At 37.0% G+C, this 14,471-nt stretch overlaps 1 protein-coding gene across 6 annotated transcripts in view; it reads right to left on the reverse strand.

The window, feature by feature from the left end:
- Positions 1-6,218: 6,218 nt before the first annotated feature.
- Positions 6,219-14,471, reverse strand: part of ARHGAP12 (Rho GTPase activating protein 12) — a 59,610-nt gene continuing 51,357 nt past the window's right edge. For all 6 annotated transcript variants that reach the window (XM_081932640.1, XM_081932638.1, XM_081932639.1 and 3 more), the window contains 5 exons: positions 13,606-13,704; positions 12,583-12,660; positions 11,407-11,541; positions 10,346-10,448; positions 6,219-9,957 (listed from right to left, as the gene is read on the reverse strand). In XM_081932640.1, the coding sequence (XP_081788766.1) occupies positions 9,783-9,957; positions 10,346-10,448; positions 11,407-11,541; positions 12,583-12,660; positions 13,606-13,704 (590 nt within the window). In that variant the 3' untranslated portion in view covers positions 6,219-9,782. The remainder of the gene's footprint in view (positions 9,958-10,345; positions 10,449-11,406; positions 11,542-12,582; positions 12,661-13,605; positions 13,705-14,471) is intronic.

Raw genomic sequence — 14,471 nt, forward strand, 5'->3', positions numbered from 1 at the left:
CTTTTGAAGTGTGGACTGATCACAAAAATTTGGAAGCATTAAAGACCCCTTGCAAACTATCTCCAAAACAAATGCGTTGGGCACAACATTTCAACCGTTTCAATTTCACCTTCAAGTACATCCCCGGGGGGAAGAATTTCATGGCTGATGCGTTATCCAAACTTCCACAATACAACAGCTAAAAGCTGAACATAGTTCACCCAGTCATCCCAGCGAAAGATCTTGCTGCCCCGGCAGTTACCAGAAGCCAAAACATTTCAAATCTAGAGGTCACGACGGACCTCGTAACAAAACTCAAGGAAAGCCTAGAGTCCGATGACTGGTTCAAGGATCATTCACATGAATGTACAATGAAAGATGGACTAGCTTGGGTGGGGGCTAAATTGTATGTTCTGAAAGCTACTGTTCTTCAACGGGCCCATGATTCGCGAATGGCAGGCCATTTTGGTTTTGTAAACACCCTACATCTCGTTAAGAGGCAATTTTGGTGGCCTTCATTGAAAAAAGACATTGCGTCTACATCGCCAGTTGTTTGGTTTGTGCTGCCGCGAGACGCCCACCAGGAAAACCCCAAGGCCTTCTCCAAGGGGTGGCCCGTCCGGAAGCTCCGTAGAAGGATATTTTGATGGATTTCATTGTTGAATTGCCAGAGAGTCTGGGGAATACCGTGATTTGGTTATCACCGACCTCTTTTCCAAGCAAGTTCATTTTGTACCCTGTTCCAAAATCCCTTCGGCTAAGGCTTTGGCCAAAATGTTTATTTCACATGTCTACCGGCTGTATGGAGTCCCTGAACGCATAATTTCGGATAGGGGGGTCCAGTTCACCTCCCTCTTCTGGAAGGAATTTCTCAAGTTAATTGGCTCCGCCCAGGGGTTAAGCTCCGCCCACCATCCTCAAACTAATGGCCCTTGCGAACAGACTAATTCTGTTTTGGAACAGTACCTCCAGTGTTTCATTAATTATCAGCAAGATAACTGGGCTGAACTGTTACCACATGCTGAAGTGGCATACAACAACTCCGTGAACAGCAGTACCGGCTTAATAATAATAATAATAAAATTTATTTCTAAGTCGCACCCTCTCCCGAAGGACTCGGGGCGGCGTACAATAAAACACATAAAAGGCTTGACCCCTTTTAGAGTTGTGTATGGACAGGACTTTGTTCTGATTCCTGAATTACCTCAGGAAAAACCGAAAATATTGTCCCTCTCCAATTGGAGTGACCGGCTCAGCCAAATTTGGCCCCTGCCCCGTAAAGCGTTGGAGGCTGCTCACCGGGCGCACAAGAAACAAGCTGACAAGAAAAGGGTGATGCAGAGGAACTACAAAGTGGGAGATCGAGTGTTTTTGTCCACCAAGTTTCTTCAAACTACCCAGAAATCAAAGAAGCTAGGGCCGAAATACATCAGTCCGTTCCCTATAGTAAAAATTATTAACGCTGTTTCTGTTCAATTGGAGTTACCGAAGCATCTTAACCGGATTTATCCGTTTTTCATGTAAACCTCTTGAAACCAGAACACACTTCTTTCCGTGCGACTCTACCTCCACCCTCTGCCCCTCTTCTGATTGAGGGGGAGCAACATTTTGAGGTTAAGGAAATTCTGAACTCCAGGAAACACAGAAATCGAATCCAGTGTCTCGTCTCCTGGAAGCATTTCCCCTTCTCCCATGCCCGAATGGGTTGATAAGTACAGGAGGGAGTTTTGTTCTCACCATCTACTGCGCATGCTGGAGATAGTGGACGAGCCCGCCAAGGCCAACTGTCCTGCATACCAACCTGATGATGTTTTTTGAAGATGGATCCCACATGACACCTGAGGGTTTTTCACATTGGACAAGGGATGGGGTTACCAGTGGAGGGGGTTGGGTTATACATTGATATCTATGATTACCCGCACTTTTGTCTCAGATCTTGCTTTGCTTAGCTGCTATCTTTTCATAACCAGCAAAAGTATTCTTAATTCTGAAACATGGAGTTAAGTGTTTTCTTTCTTGGTTATTGATGGAGGCTGCCATGACAGAGAATCTCCAAAGAGTCTATGGAGATAAGTCACTTCCGGTTTGCTCGGAGGTTCGTTTTGACTCCTCCGGAGGCTTCAGGGAAGCGTCCTGAAGGTCCCTGAAGCCTCTGGAGGGCTTCCGGGGAGGGAGGCTGTTTTCACTCTCCCCGGGCTCCTATAAAGCCTCTGGAGCCTGGGGAAGGCAAAAAAAGCATGCAAAAAATGGGGGGTGGCTCTTGTAGCGCGCACATGTGCACTGGGGGGCTCACATGTTGCATTATGGGTGCGGCACACCCACACACTACCCCCCTGCGCTCCCCCCACTTATGGTACGCGAGCCAAAAAAGGTTTGCCATCGCTGCCATAGACAAAGAAATTGCTGGAAATTGATGGAATGCTGTGAAACCTTAAGAATAGACAAAAAGGCTGAAAATTCCTCTATCTGCATCTAGCAGAAAGTTCAGTAAGGGTTCATTACAAATCTCCTTGCAATTCAGTATGCAATTGAGGAGTTGGAACATGAATTCATATAGTTTAGACTTGTCCTATTATAAATAGTCCTTGAGTTTCAACTTTAACTGAGCCTCGCAATTAAGGTTATAAACAGTGATGGTCATAAAGCAGGTCATTATGTGTCTGGATCTGATTTTATTGCTTTTTTCTGCCATGGTCATTAAACAAATGTGAGGTTGTAAACTGTAAACCACTAATGTAGTGGTTAAGCAGCAAATCCATTATTTGCTGTGGGAGTTTGTCGGAACTTGAAGTAAATGTGCTTTCGAAAAAACGATTGTAAATATGTGGCTTTGAGGCACATCAAACAGCCATAAACGCTGGCTGGTTGCCAAGCACCCAAAAAGCGTTTCTATAATCACGAGTGATCAGAGGGGGAATTTGGCATGAGAACTTTAAAGCTGGGTCCTAAGTATATTTTTGAGGTGTCCATTTTAACTCTGAATAATTGCTAAGAAACTAGTTATAAGTCAAGGACTATTTATATTGTTTTGGTTTAATATGTATGGTTTTGCTTTTATAATTTTGAATTTTTTTTTTCTTTTTATATACTATTAATAAAACTAATAAGTAATTTTTTGGGGGGAAAATATCATCAGTTCAGAGCTACAAACATTTAGGTGACCACTAGATGGTAGCAAAATCTAAGCTATATATATTCTGTCTTTTCTCCTTGCCATGGTCACCTGTTTTTTTTGCAGTTCTGATAGTTAAAAGTCTACTCCGATTGCACTCTGCCACTTTGGCTCTAGTCCCAATATTGGCAATTTGACAATGCATCATATAAATGCATTGGAGAATAGATGCTATGAAAAGAATTAAAGAACATTGGTAGAATATATATATATACTTGAGCTGCAGCAATTAATAAGCTGTGATTACCATAATAGCTTGTTTATGTTTGTCAACTTCTCAAAAAGTGTTTTTTTAACAGAGCAAAGAAAGGAATTTTTAACTATTTGGTAAAATGTTCTGAAATGTTCTGATTCAAATTTCCAACTATTGTTGCTTTCAAAATTCAGAATTTAATATCTTTATCGAATATAATTATAGGTTGTAGACTGTATTAGACATCTGTGGTCTTTTTTTAGGGTTAATACTATTAACTATCATATTCATTTTATGATACTTTCACCCATTGTTACCAATATTTTATTTAAAAGAAAGTTATTCATATTTTAAGTAGATGCTGTAGGGACATCTTCCATTTATGAGCTGTGGATGCTTCAAAATTTCCTGAATAATTTATTTATACAAATATTAACTTTGTAGAATCTTAAGTCAGCCGAACATTCCAATACAGGTAGTATTCAGCTTACAGAAGTTCATTTAATGACTATTTGAAGTTACAATGGTACAGAAAAAAGTGATTTATAATCATTTTTCTTACTTGCAACCGTCATAGCATCCCCTTGGTCATGTGATAATTCAGACATTTGACAATAGTCTAGTACTTCTGGCAGTCTCAATGGAGAAGCCAGATTAACAGTCATGTTACTAAATTAACAACTGTGGTGATTCACTTAACAACTGTGGCAAGAATGGTTGCAAAATGGGGCAACACTCACTAAACAAATCTCTTGCTTAGCAACAGAAATGTTGGGCTTCACTCAAGGACTACCAGTACAGTCCTGTGTCTAGAACTGGCAATCTTCCAAATTTGGGGATTATTTGTATTGTATGTGCGCGTGCATGTGCGTGCGTCCGTGTGTTATAGCCAGAATAATGCTCATCCATCTTATTTCAGGTCGCTTTTATACCTTAATAGAAACCTTTCAACAAGGCACCTAAAACCATATTGGTGCCTGAAGTTAAATTGAAGTAGATCTCTTCAAGCATTACTTAAATTTATCTAAAACCCAGCAACCCTCCTTGCCCAAAAAGTTTTATTAGCTCCTTGGTAGTAATTTTCCAGACCTGCCTGGAAAGACCGTTAAATTGATTTAGAACTTGCAAAAATCTAATGATTTAAATGGAAGCTTCTAGCTTGATCATTCTTGACCAAGAGAAGGTATGAATAGTTGTGGAGATGTCTCACTCCATATTCCCATTAAAGGGTTTCTTTCTGGATAGAATGTACTATATGTATTTCTTGACTTATATGCATGTGTAAGAGTATAACCACAGACATGCCCTTGTCCCTATATCTTATATGTATAAAGAAAATCTAAAATGGCTGTCTCTGCATTCACACAAAACAGCTGTGTAAGGATGTGAACAATACTCATGAGTTCACAACTACTGTTATGAATAATTTCATGGGAAAAGCTTTTAACAAGGCTTCTATTTGTCACTTTGCCTATGACGATTAAGAGATGGCTGTTAGCTCTTCCTAAAATTTACTTAACGTATTTTTCAAACTATAAGATGCTCCCGACTATAAGATGCACTTAGATTTACAGGAGGGGGAAAAAGTTTTTGGCCTCTGTGGGTTGCGTTTTTTCACTCCCCACAAGCACTCTACAGTGCTCTACATGGTCCATTTTCGCTGAAAACATTGTTGGGCTCCCGAACTTCTGCCCGTTGCATTTTCACTCTCCCCAGCCCCCCAAAACACTTTTACAGGCCAAAAGGGTGCATTTTTGGCGAAAACAGGCCATGCGGAGCACAGCAGAGTTCTTCTGGGAGCAGGGGAGAGCAAAAATGCGACATACGGACAGTTTGGGAACCCAAATGCCCGTATTCAGTCTATAAGATGCACCTATAAGGGGAGGCAAAGTGTGTCTTATATTCCGAAACTTTATATAAGCAGCACTAAAATTCTATGTATTTCCCATGTAAAGGAAATAATATAAGGTATAATTTTTCTAGGAAGTAGTCCTTCTAATGCTCATTTCTTGTTTCTTGAGGAAAATAATTTCAATTCTGGAAGATGTTATATTGAGTAGGGTGTTTTTCACCAGAACATGTTTAAACAGAGTCACCCACAGTCTACAAGCTGAACTGGTTGACTACAATCATGTTTTGCTCTTGCAGTATTTGAAAGAATGGAAGTTGTTTGTGATAGAAAAAAATGTAATTGGTGGTCAACACCAAATACCTTTTAAAACCAACTTTCACTAAGAAATTAAATCTATCAAAATTCTAATAAAAGGCTGGATATAAAAGGGTAGGGAATGAGACACCCTTCTAAATGGAAATGATGTAAAAAATATTCACTTAAGCTCCATTATAGGACAGGCTATTTTATAAAGGACTGATCTGGCAAAATACAGCCTCAGCAGCTGCTCACTCATATAGTCTTGCAATTGTGAGAGCTCATTAAGATTCTTTGGAGCAGCTCCCTTTCCTTGCTAAGCTTTGCTATGCCTCATTAGACATTCAGGAACTGGCCCCTTCCTCCATGCATTGGTCCTAGCCAACATTTATGGTGGGTAAATTAACAAGTCCAACAACTGCTGCTCTTTTCTGGCTGAGATGCAGCTATTCTTAGAGAAATTATTTACTGCTAATCATGTTTCACTTTGCCTATGACGACTAAGAGATGGCTGTGGGAAACTGAATCAAATCTGAATGAAGTCGTTTTGTTGCTCACCTGCTTCCATCCTTAAAAGTCAACGGGGACCCCACACACAGCTACAATACCAGAAAGAGGAATTGAATTAAAAATTTTCCCTGTGCTACAGGTGGTTGGAGAACAAATAAATGTCAAGAGCTGGTTGAGTATTTCAAATGACTGTTTTAGACAACGCAAACACAGGCTGAGAGTTAAATGTTTATTTGTGTCAAAAAGAGCATCAAACTCATTGCCAGTAATGAGTAAAACTCATTTCACAGTAATCCAGTTTGTTAATTTAAAAAGTACAAGATAACTTGAATGCCACTAATTAAGTGTCTCCCTGCATCCCAGAGAAATCACAAACCATTTCCAACAAAGCAAATCCTGAATTAGCACAACTTATTTGTTCTGAAACACAGGCACACTTCTGGTAAATACATACTGATGAATTACAGCTAATGGTTTTGATATGTTAATTGCAGCATTATGTTGGCTCCAGATTCTTTTTAAATGTTAATTTATGCCAAAATTTCATAAATTCAGTTTGGGATTTCCCCCCCAATTTTCACTAATTATTAATTTTTATTTATCTAATTTTAAACAATCAAATAGAAATATTTAAATAACAATGTATTTCTGGCACAAAACGTAAAGAATGTTTAATCCACAATAAGAGATTTAGGAAACAACAGTCATGGAAATAACACTATCATATATCAAAGCCAATTTAATTCATTAGCCATCTACCACTACAAATATAGTCAATTGCAAAAGGCAGAATACTTTCTCATTACACATCATCATTTTGAAATGACGATAATAAATTGGTCTATCTTCTTTGTAACATAAATGTGATTTGCCAAACCTTCATAATCTTTGGAGATAGGCTGTTTTATATATATTATTGAAACAGATTCAAAACTAGGAATATTTACTGCACCTGTTTTGAGACATATTCCAATTAATGCAGTTCAGAATATTTACAGGATGCTTGAAGAAGTTTAAAAAGTGATCCTTGCTTATCTTGACAAACTAAGATGCACCTTTAAAGGTTGAGCTAATATCTATTATAGAGTGTTTCAGTTACATGACTTAAGAAAATTTCTAGCTATTAACAACTTATTTGGAGAGGAATTATAATAATATATGTTGGGTGATTAGCTTCCAGAATTATATTTGCAAAAGCCATTTATCACAAAGTTTGCTTGAAAACTATGTTAAATGTTCTCAATATCTGTCTAAGAATGAAGAAGCAAAGCTGCAGCATGTATTAGCAATTTTGATATTTGATACAAAGAAATAGTCTTTAATTTATTCTAATATTAATTTGCTAAGATAACTGGGATGGGAGCTAATCTTCCATCAGATTTTTTTCCCCAGCAATTCTTTTTTTAGTTTTATAACCAGTTACATAAGGTAAATCAGAATATAGAAAATAAACAAAGTTTTATCCAATAAGCTATTATTTCTGGTCAGGAAGAGAATGTTCTGAAAGACAGATACAGGAAGAAAATAAATTCTATGATCATCTTTATGACTGAAACTAGTAAAGGAACATATTATATAGTTTCATTCTCAGGAAGTACATAGAGTTTCCAGATGCCTTAATGGACATGTGATCTGCATATTGTTTCTTCCACAAAAACCTCTATGGCCAATAATAGAACTGGGCCTTTTCTTAAATTGAGGTCAATACTACAGAGTTTTTCTTCTCAAGAAAGCATTTTATAACAGTGCTTCTAAATAATGCCTTAATGTTGTTAAATTAATCAAATAAAACGATGAGGGCAATTGTCCCATCAATCCTGTAGAGAGAATTATTATTCATTAAGTCCTTTCCACTTCTTTTCTGGCCATCGGCACTGTTTGCCAACAATGAATTCATTGAGTCCTTGTAAGTCAAAGATCATTAATACATTATAAAACCAGGAACCAAGAAATGATTGGTTGGTTTGTATTTATAGTTTCAATATGGCACAACTTGCATTTCAAATCCAAAGCACCACATTCCAAACAGCTAGCGGTTTTATTTCATTACCACGTAGCAAATGTCAGATACAGCAGTTAGTCTAGAAAAATACAATTTAAAAAAATCTTCTGGAGACCATGTATCCTGTAACAAAATCTTCTGAAATTATTTTACAAATCAATCTACATCATTAAAATCAAAAGCAATCCTTAAGTTCAGCATCTTCATTACATCCAGACATCCATCTATTCAAATATAAGTTTCTGCAAGATATAGATGTTAGAATTTGCAATATATTTATCTAATATAGCTCCTGTACATATTAAATAACATCAGAGGTTCTGCTTGTAGTGCATTAACTATGTAAAGCAAGCAGTATTTTTCCAGTACCATTTGCATTAAAATTATTGGCGTGCAGATGTTAGCATTTAAAAAGTGCACACAGTTTTCCAAGTAACCCATTTTTCTGTAGGAACAAAATATCCATTGGAGGTACACCAAAATATCAGTTACTAATCTACACATTCAAAGTGTAGGAATAGAAAGTATACAACAGTGTATACACATAATAATAAAAAAATAAAACACCCAGTTAGGACTTCAGTGTATATTTACATCTGATTTCACTACCACAGATTCATACAAGGATTCACTACAATATCAACCTCCAGTTAGATTTGCTAAATATGATTTAATGTCAAATAACACACGCACGCATATATATATACATCCTGAAAAAATGCTGAATACTCCAGCCCATCACAGATATATCCTCCACTAGTTATATGCACCAATTCAGTGTCTGAAGCAGTAATAATATGTGGTTAAAAAAATCTGAGCAAGTCCAGCAATATCAATGGCAAGTAAAATTGGTGTAGTGAAGGAATTTACACTGACTGCTGTTAGCATTTGTTTAATCTGTCAAATTAATACAGAAACCTGTAAATGAATCATGGGAATTCTCTTGTACATTTTAATTTGTGAGCTTGCGCTGCATTGTTTCACTAAAAAAAACTCACAAAGTTTTTCAAAGTCAGTTGATAAAGAGTTCATTTTCTCTAAAGCAAGTGTTAAGTCTAAGGCTACAGAATTCTTGATTTATGACCATCATTGGTACAGAACCTCTGTCAGTAAGCAATGTGTTTATGTGATCATGCCCAATTTTACAACTTTTTGCCATAGTTGTTGAATTTATCACGCAGTTGTCAAGCAAATCCAGCTTCCCACGTTGGCTTTGCTTTTTGGAGGGTTGCAAATGGTGATCATGCTATGCTGGGAGACTGCAACTGCTAGTTGACAAGCATATAAACCATGATCATGTGATTGTGGGGGTATTAAAACAGTCATAAGTGCTAGAGATGTTCATAAATCTCTTTTTCCAGCACTGTTACAAATTTGAGTGATTATTAAATAATGGTTATAAACTAAGGACGACCTGTATTTAAAAATAAAGATTAAAATGCCATTCTAGATAATCCTGACTGAAATTAGCCTCTTCCACAAAAAAAAAAAAAAAATCCAGTGTGTACATCTATATAAAATCTTCCGTTTAAGTGTCACTAGAATCATATAAACTTTGTAATATTCCATAACATTTATTGTAACAAAAATTCAAAGTTAATAGCTTCCAAAACCCAGCAAAAATAAATCACACTCTTCTCCCCCCGCCCCCCAAAAAAGTGCAATACCATCAAGTGTCTGCTTGGTCCACGAAGACATTATATATATATATATTGAGATGCTGTTTCTGTCAGAGCTGAGTTTTTGTCCTTCAAAGACTAGTCTGCCTTAGCAAATTTCAACGTCCAAAGACTGAGTTCAATTCCAGTAGGATTAATTCTACAATCTGGTTCTGATACACTGTGTGAACTGCTATATTACCAGTCTCTTTTTCGGGTTTTAATAAAGTTGGGCCAAAGACTATGGCTATACTTTGATAATTCATTCGATTCTTCTCTCCATTTTCTATAATTCTGAGAAAGATAGAAAAATAATCATTCAAAACTGTTAACATCATGTTATTATCAAAACTATATAGTATCTGTCATAAATGTTCTGACGTGCATATATGTGTACATATCTTCCTCAAGGCATAATCCTGGGCCTTAGTACCACTTGAAATAGTTCTGATGTTAACATTACCAGTCTGTAGAGTTTTGCGTAACATGAATTTTAGAGTCACAATTTCTCACTTTTGAGTAATGATGTGACATTTATCAAGCTACTGTACTATGTTGATATTCTTTCCTTTCATAATGCTGGTTCTTTGCCAAAATCACAGGCTTAGTTATACTCTACTGGGTCTTAAAAGCTATACACTTATATACACTAAGTTACATTTCTTTTCTATTATTTACTTACTTCTTGAGGTGTCTGAACAGCACCTGCATCGTATCGTGATTTGGCTTTGGCAACTGTTTAATCAGCTCTTTTACAGCTTGAACACGTTGCCGAGGCTCTTGTTCTAGAGACAGAAGAGACAAATTCTAGGCACAATGCAGCTTTATATTGGGAGGACATTAGCTAATACCTAGCACCATCTAGTGGCGAACATAAACATTGCTGACACTGTTGATCTATTGCAAGTACAACTAAAAAGGGTTCTACAGCATCCAGAAGGCTGGTAAGATAAAACGAGCCATAATCCATTTTATTGGGTTAATATATACAACAGAATAGCATGGACATTAATCTCCTTTTTTCCATCTAGTAAATATTTGATTGTAATTCTATTTAATAGAATTTCATAACTTTATCTCATTATGAAATTACAATTACCGTATTTTTCGGAGTATAAGACGCACCTTTTTCCTCTCAAAAAAAGAGGGTGAAAATCTGGGTGCATCTTACACACTGAGTACAGCATTTTTTGCCTCCCGAAACCCTGCCCCCTTCACGAGCCTCTAGGAAGCTTTCAGAGAGCTCCTAGGGGCTGGGGGGGGGGGGCAGAAATGAGCAAAAAAAAATGAACCCGCCCAGTCCCCAGAAATACTCTATAAGCTTCTTAAAGGCTATCCATGCCCTTTATTTTACAAAAAACAGGCCCATTTTTGTGAAAAAACGGGCCATTTTTTGCTCATTTTTGCCCCTCTCCCCTCTCTGGAGCACTCTGCAAGCCCATGCCTTTTTGAGGGGGAAAAACATGCCCATTTTTGTGAAAAACGGTGCGTTTTTGGGAAGCCTGCAGAGTGCAAAAACTTTTTTTTAAAATTTGCCTCTTCAAAACCTTGGTGCGTCTTATATTCCGGTGCGTCTTATACTCCGAAAAATATGGTAATAATTGCCTTCCTACTTAAAAAAAACTAGTGACTATTAAAAACTTTATTTTTCATTTTGATAACAGTCTTGCATTCAATGAGGACACTGATAAGAATTGCTGTGAAATTCTTTTAGGATGAGCATATTTTCAAAGAAATACTTACTAATGGCATTGACAAAATCATTGAAATGGCTGAAAGTGAATAATGGTTCTGGCAATTCTCTAAAAAACATTTTCAAAGCCCCCGTGATGACATGGATATCTTCCCATTTGCTGTCATTCAAGTCCAGTTTTTCATCTGAAAGAAACAAACACACAACCACTAGCTATGTCATAATAAACTTTTGGTGCTGTTGTTTATACACATAGAAGAATATTTAGATAAAAAGACAATTCTAACAATTATATCAATAAATCTAACTAATTGCCAAAAATATAGGCTTCTATGTCATATCCCTAGTGCCATGTAACGGTGTGTGCTCCAGTTACCGTATTTTTCGGAGTATAAGACGCACCATTTCCCTCAAAAAAGCAGCTGAAAATCTGAGTGTGTCTTATACACTGGATACAGCATTTTTTTGCCTCCTGAAACCCCACCTCCTTCACCAAAATGGCCGTGCAGAGCCTTTAGGTAGCTTTCAGAGAGCTCCTGGGGGCTGGGGAGGGCAGAAATGAGTTAAAAACAGGCCTTTTTTTGCTCAGTTTTGCCCCCCCCCCCGGCCCCCGAGTGTACTCTATAAGCTTCCTAAAAGCTATCCATGCAATTTTTTTGACATAAAAGGGGCCCGTTGTTGGAAAAAATGGAACTTTTTTTTGCTTGTTTTGGGGGGGCATCCCCCCCAGGAGCATTCTGCAAGCCCCCTAAAGGCTATTCATTTTTTTTTGTAAGAAAAACGGGCCATTTTTGGGAGGTTTGCAGAGTGCAAAAACCTTTTTTTTAAAAAAAAAAAAGGCTCTTCAAAACCTTGCTGCGTCTTATACTCCGAAAAATATGGTACTTGCCCCAGCTTTTGCCAACCTAGCAGTTCGAAAGCATGTAAAAATGCAAGAGAAAAATAGGGACCATCTTTGGTGGGAAGGTAACAGTGTTCTGTGCACCTTTGGTGTTTAGTCATGCCAGCCATATGACCACAGAGATATCTTTGGACAGCGCTGGCTCTTCAGCTTTGAGGCGGAGATGAGCATCGCCTCCTAGAGTCAGGAACGACTAGCACGTATGTGCGAGGGGAAGCCACACCTTTACCTATGTAATATTAAATATGTAATCTGTTCAAACCTGTTATGATAAGCACTTATAAAGGAGCTTAATTGCAAATAGATTTTATGTATAAGAGCGTACCATGATTAACTGCAAATCTTAGCTTCTGTATTACTGCAAGATTACCACTAACTCTGTACAATCCATCAATGTCCAATCCTAGAAAAAAATTAATTTTTTTTGTTCAGCAAACTTTCTTACAACTTACATTAAATCTTACATTATACATGCATGCAATTTCCTAACAGCAAAAATAGAAAGCAAAAAAGTGAAAATTATAGGTATAACAAGCAATTTAAGAAGTAGATTATTTCATTAAACCCTGTTATTCCGTTATTTAGAAATTAACAGAAACATTTCACCAATCTAAGAACTATTATTTTTGGGTCCATCAGGAAATGTGAATTTTTGTAGAAAACACCTAATAGAAAACTAGGTTTCTCATTCCTTTCACTCCTGAGAAATTCTGCCATCTGGGGAGAATACTGTTTCTACTTGGAATGTAGAACGTAACTACACTATGCTGAAACTGGGAGACTGGAACAGACATTCTCACATGTCTGTCACCTAACATGAGGACAGACGGGTAAATCAACATAATATTGTTTCTTCACTGGATTAGTCAAAGTTTCTTCTTCAATAGACTATCTTCAGAAGCAGCATTTATCTCCAGTCAGAACTGGCAATATAGAAAGTGAGAAAGCACAATAAACATCAATCCTAGAAAAAAATACTAAAACAAGCTATACGAAATAAAAAAAACAGAATTAAGTCTTTCACACTCCTCAGGAGAATTTACTTTGGACTACACTATCTAATATTAAAACAAAAGCTGTCTATTTCTCTCAACAGCATTTTGTTTTTGGATCGATCATTATAGAGTGGAAACAGTTTTCAAACTTTCTCAAGCTTTTCTAGAAAAGTGTTTTTATAACTTTTTAATGTAAGAGCAATCAATAGAAAACTGGGGGTTATTGTTTTATTTTCTATTTTTAAAAATGCAACCATATTTGTATCTTGGGTCATATTCCATTTGTGAATACTAAGACTTTTGTTAACAAAAAAAAATTTTAATCCTAAAATCAGTAAGTAGATTCTTCCTACCATGTTCTTCAACATGTTCAATGCACAGCTTCACAAATTTTGGCACAGTGTTATTTTCTCTTTGACACAAACTGCTTAGATTGCAGCCAAATACCTGATCTGAAGAGCACAAAAATAAAAATTTAATGATTAGTGTGATGAATTTCTTAGCATACAGAATAAAAACTGATATATACATATATATACATACATATACATTTACATATATGCATGCATGCATGCATACATACATACATACATACATACATACATACATACATACATACATACATATATTTAAAATAATGAATTTGGACATATAACATTTACAATATCTCTGTCTTAGCATTGAACTATATTAGATCCAATAAATTCTTAGAAATTTTACAGGTTGATTTTTTTAAATCTCTAAATCAGTATTGATAAACCTTTGGGGGCTCAAGGCATGTATCTGGGTTTTTCTCTCTCTCTCAGAGCAATGGCAGTGTTCTGGATTTGTGGGAGTTTTTACCTGCTCTCCTGAGATGGACAGATTACTCACTGGCAAGACTCAATTTTTCAGTCCTAGCTTCCTCTGCAAAGAACCTGGGACTATTGGATCAACCTATCCCAGGCAACTAATGGACCCAATTGGGTTCCAGAGGAAACTTGGGAGTTATTCCAGAAAGCCTGCTACATGGTCCAATTGAAGCCTTTGTGACTGCGTGGAATAACAAAGCAGAAATGGCTTTAGATTGGATTGTGGAGAGCACCGGAAACCTTTCGGTACACGGGAGTTCCCAATGCGCTCCGTTGTACAGGTTGAAATTAAGGGAACTTAAACAGTCCCAGAGAGTGTAGCCTAGAGTGTTGCTGGAGAAAGACAAGGAACGAAGACGAGCAGACAT

The sequence above is a fragment of the Natrix helvetica genome, assembly GCF_964273705.1.
Source record: "Natrix helvetica genome assembly, chromosome: Z".
Taxonomy (NCBI): Eukaryota; Metazoa; Chordata; class Lepidosauria; order Squamata; family Natricidae; genus Natrix; species Natrix helvetica.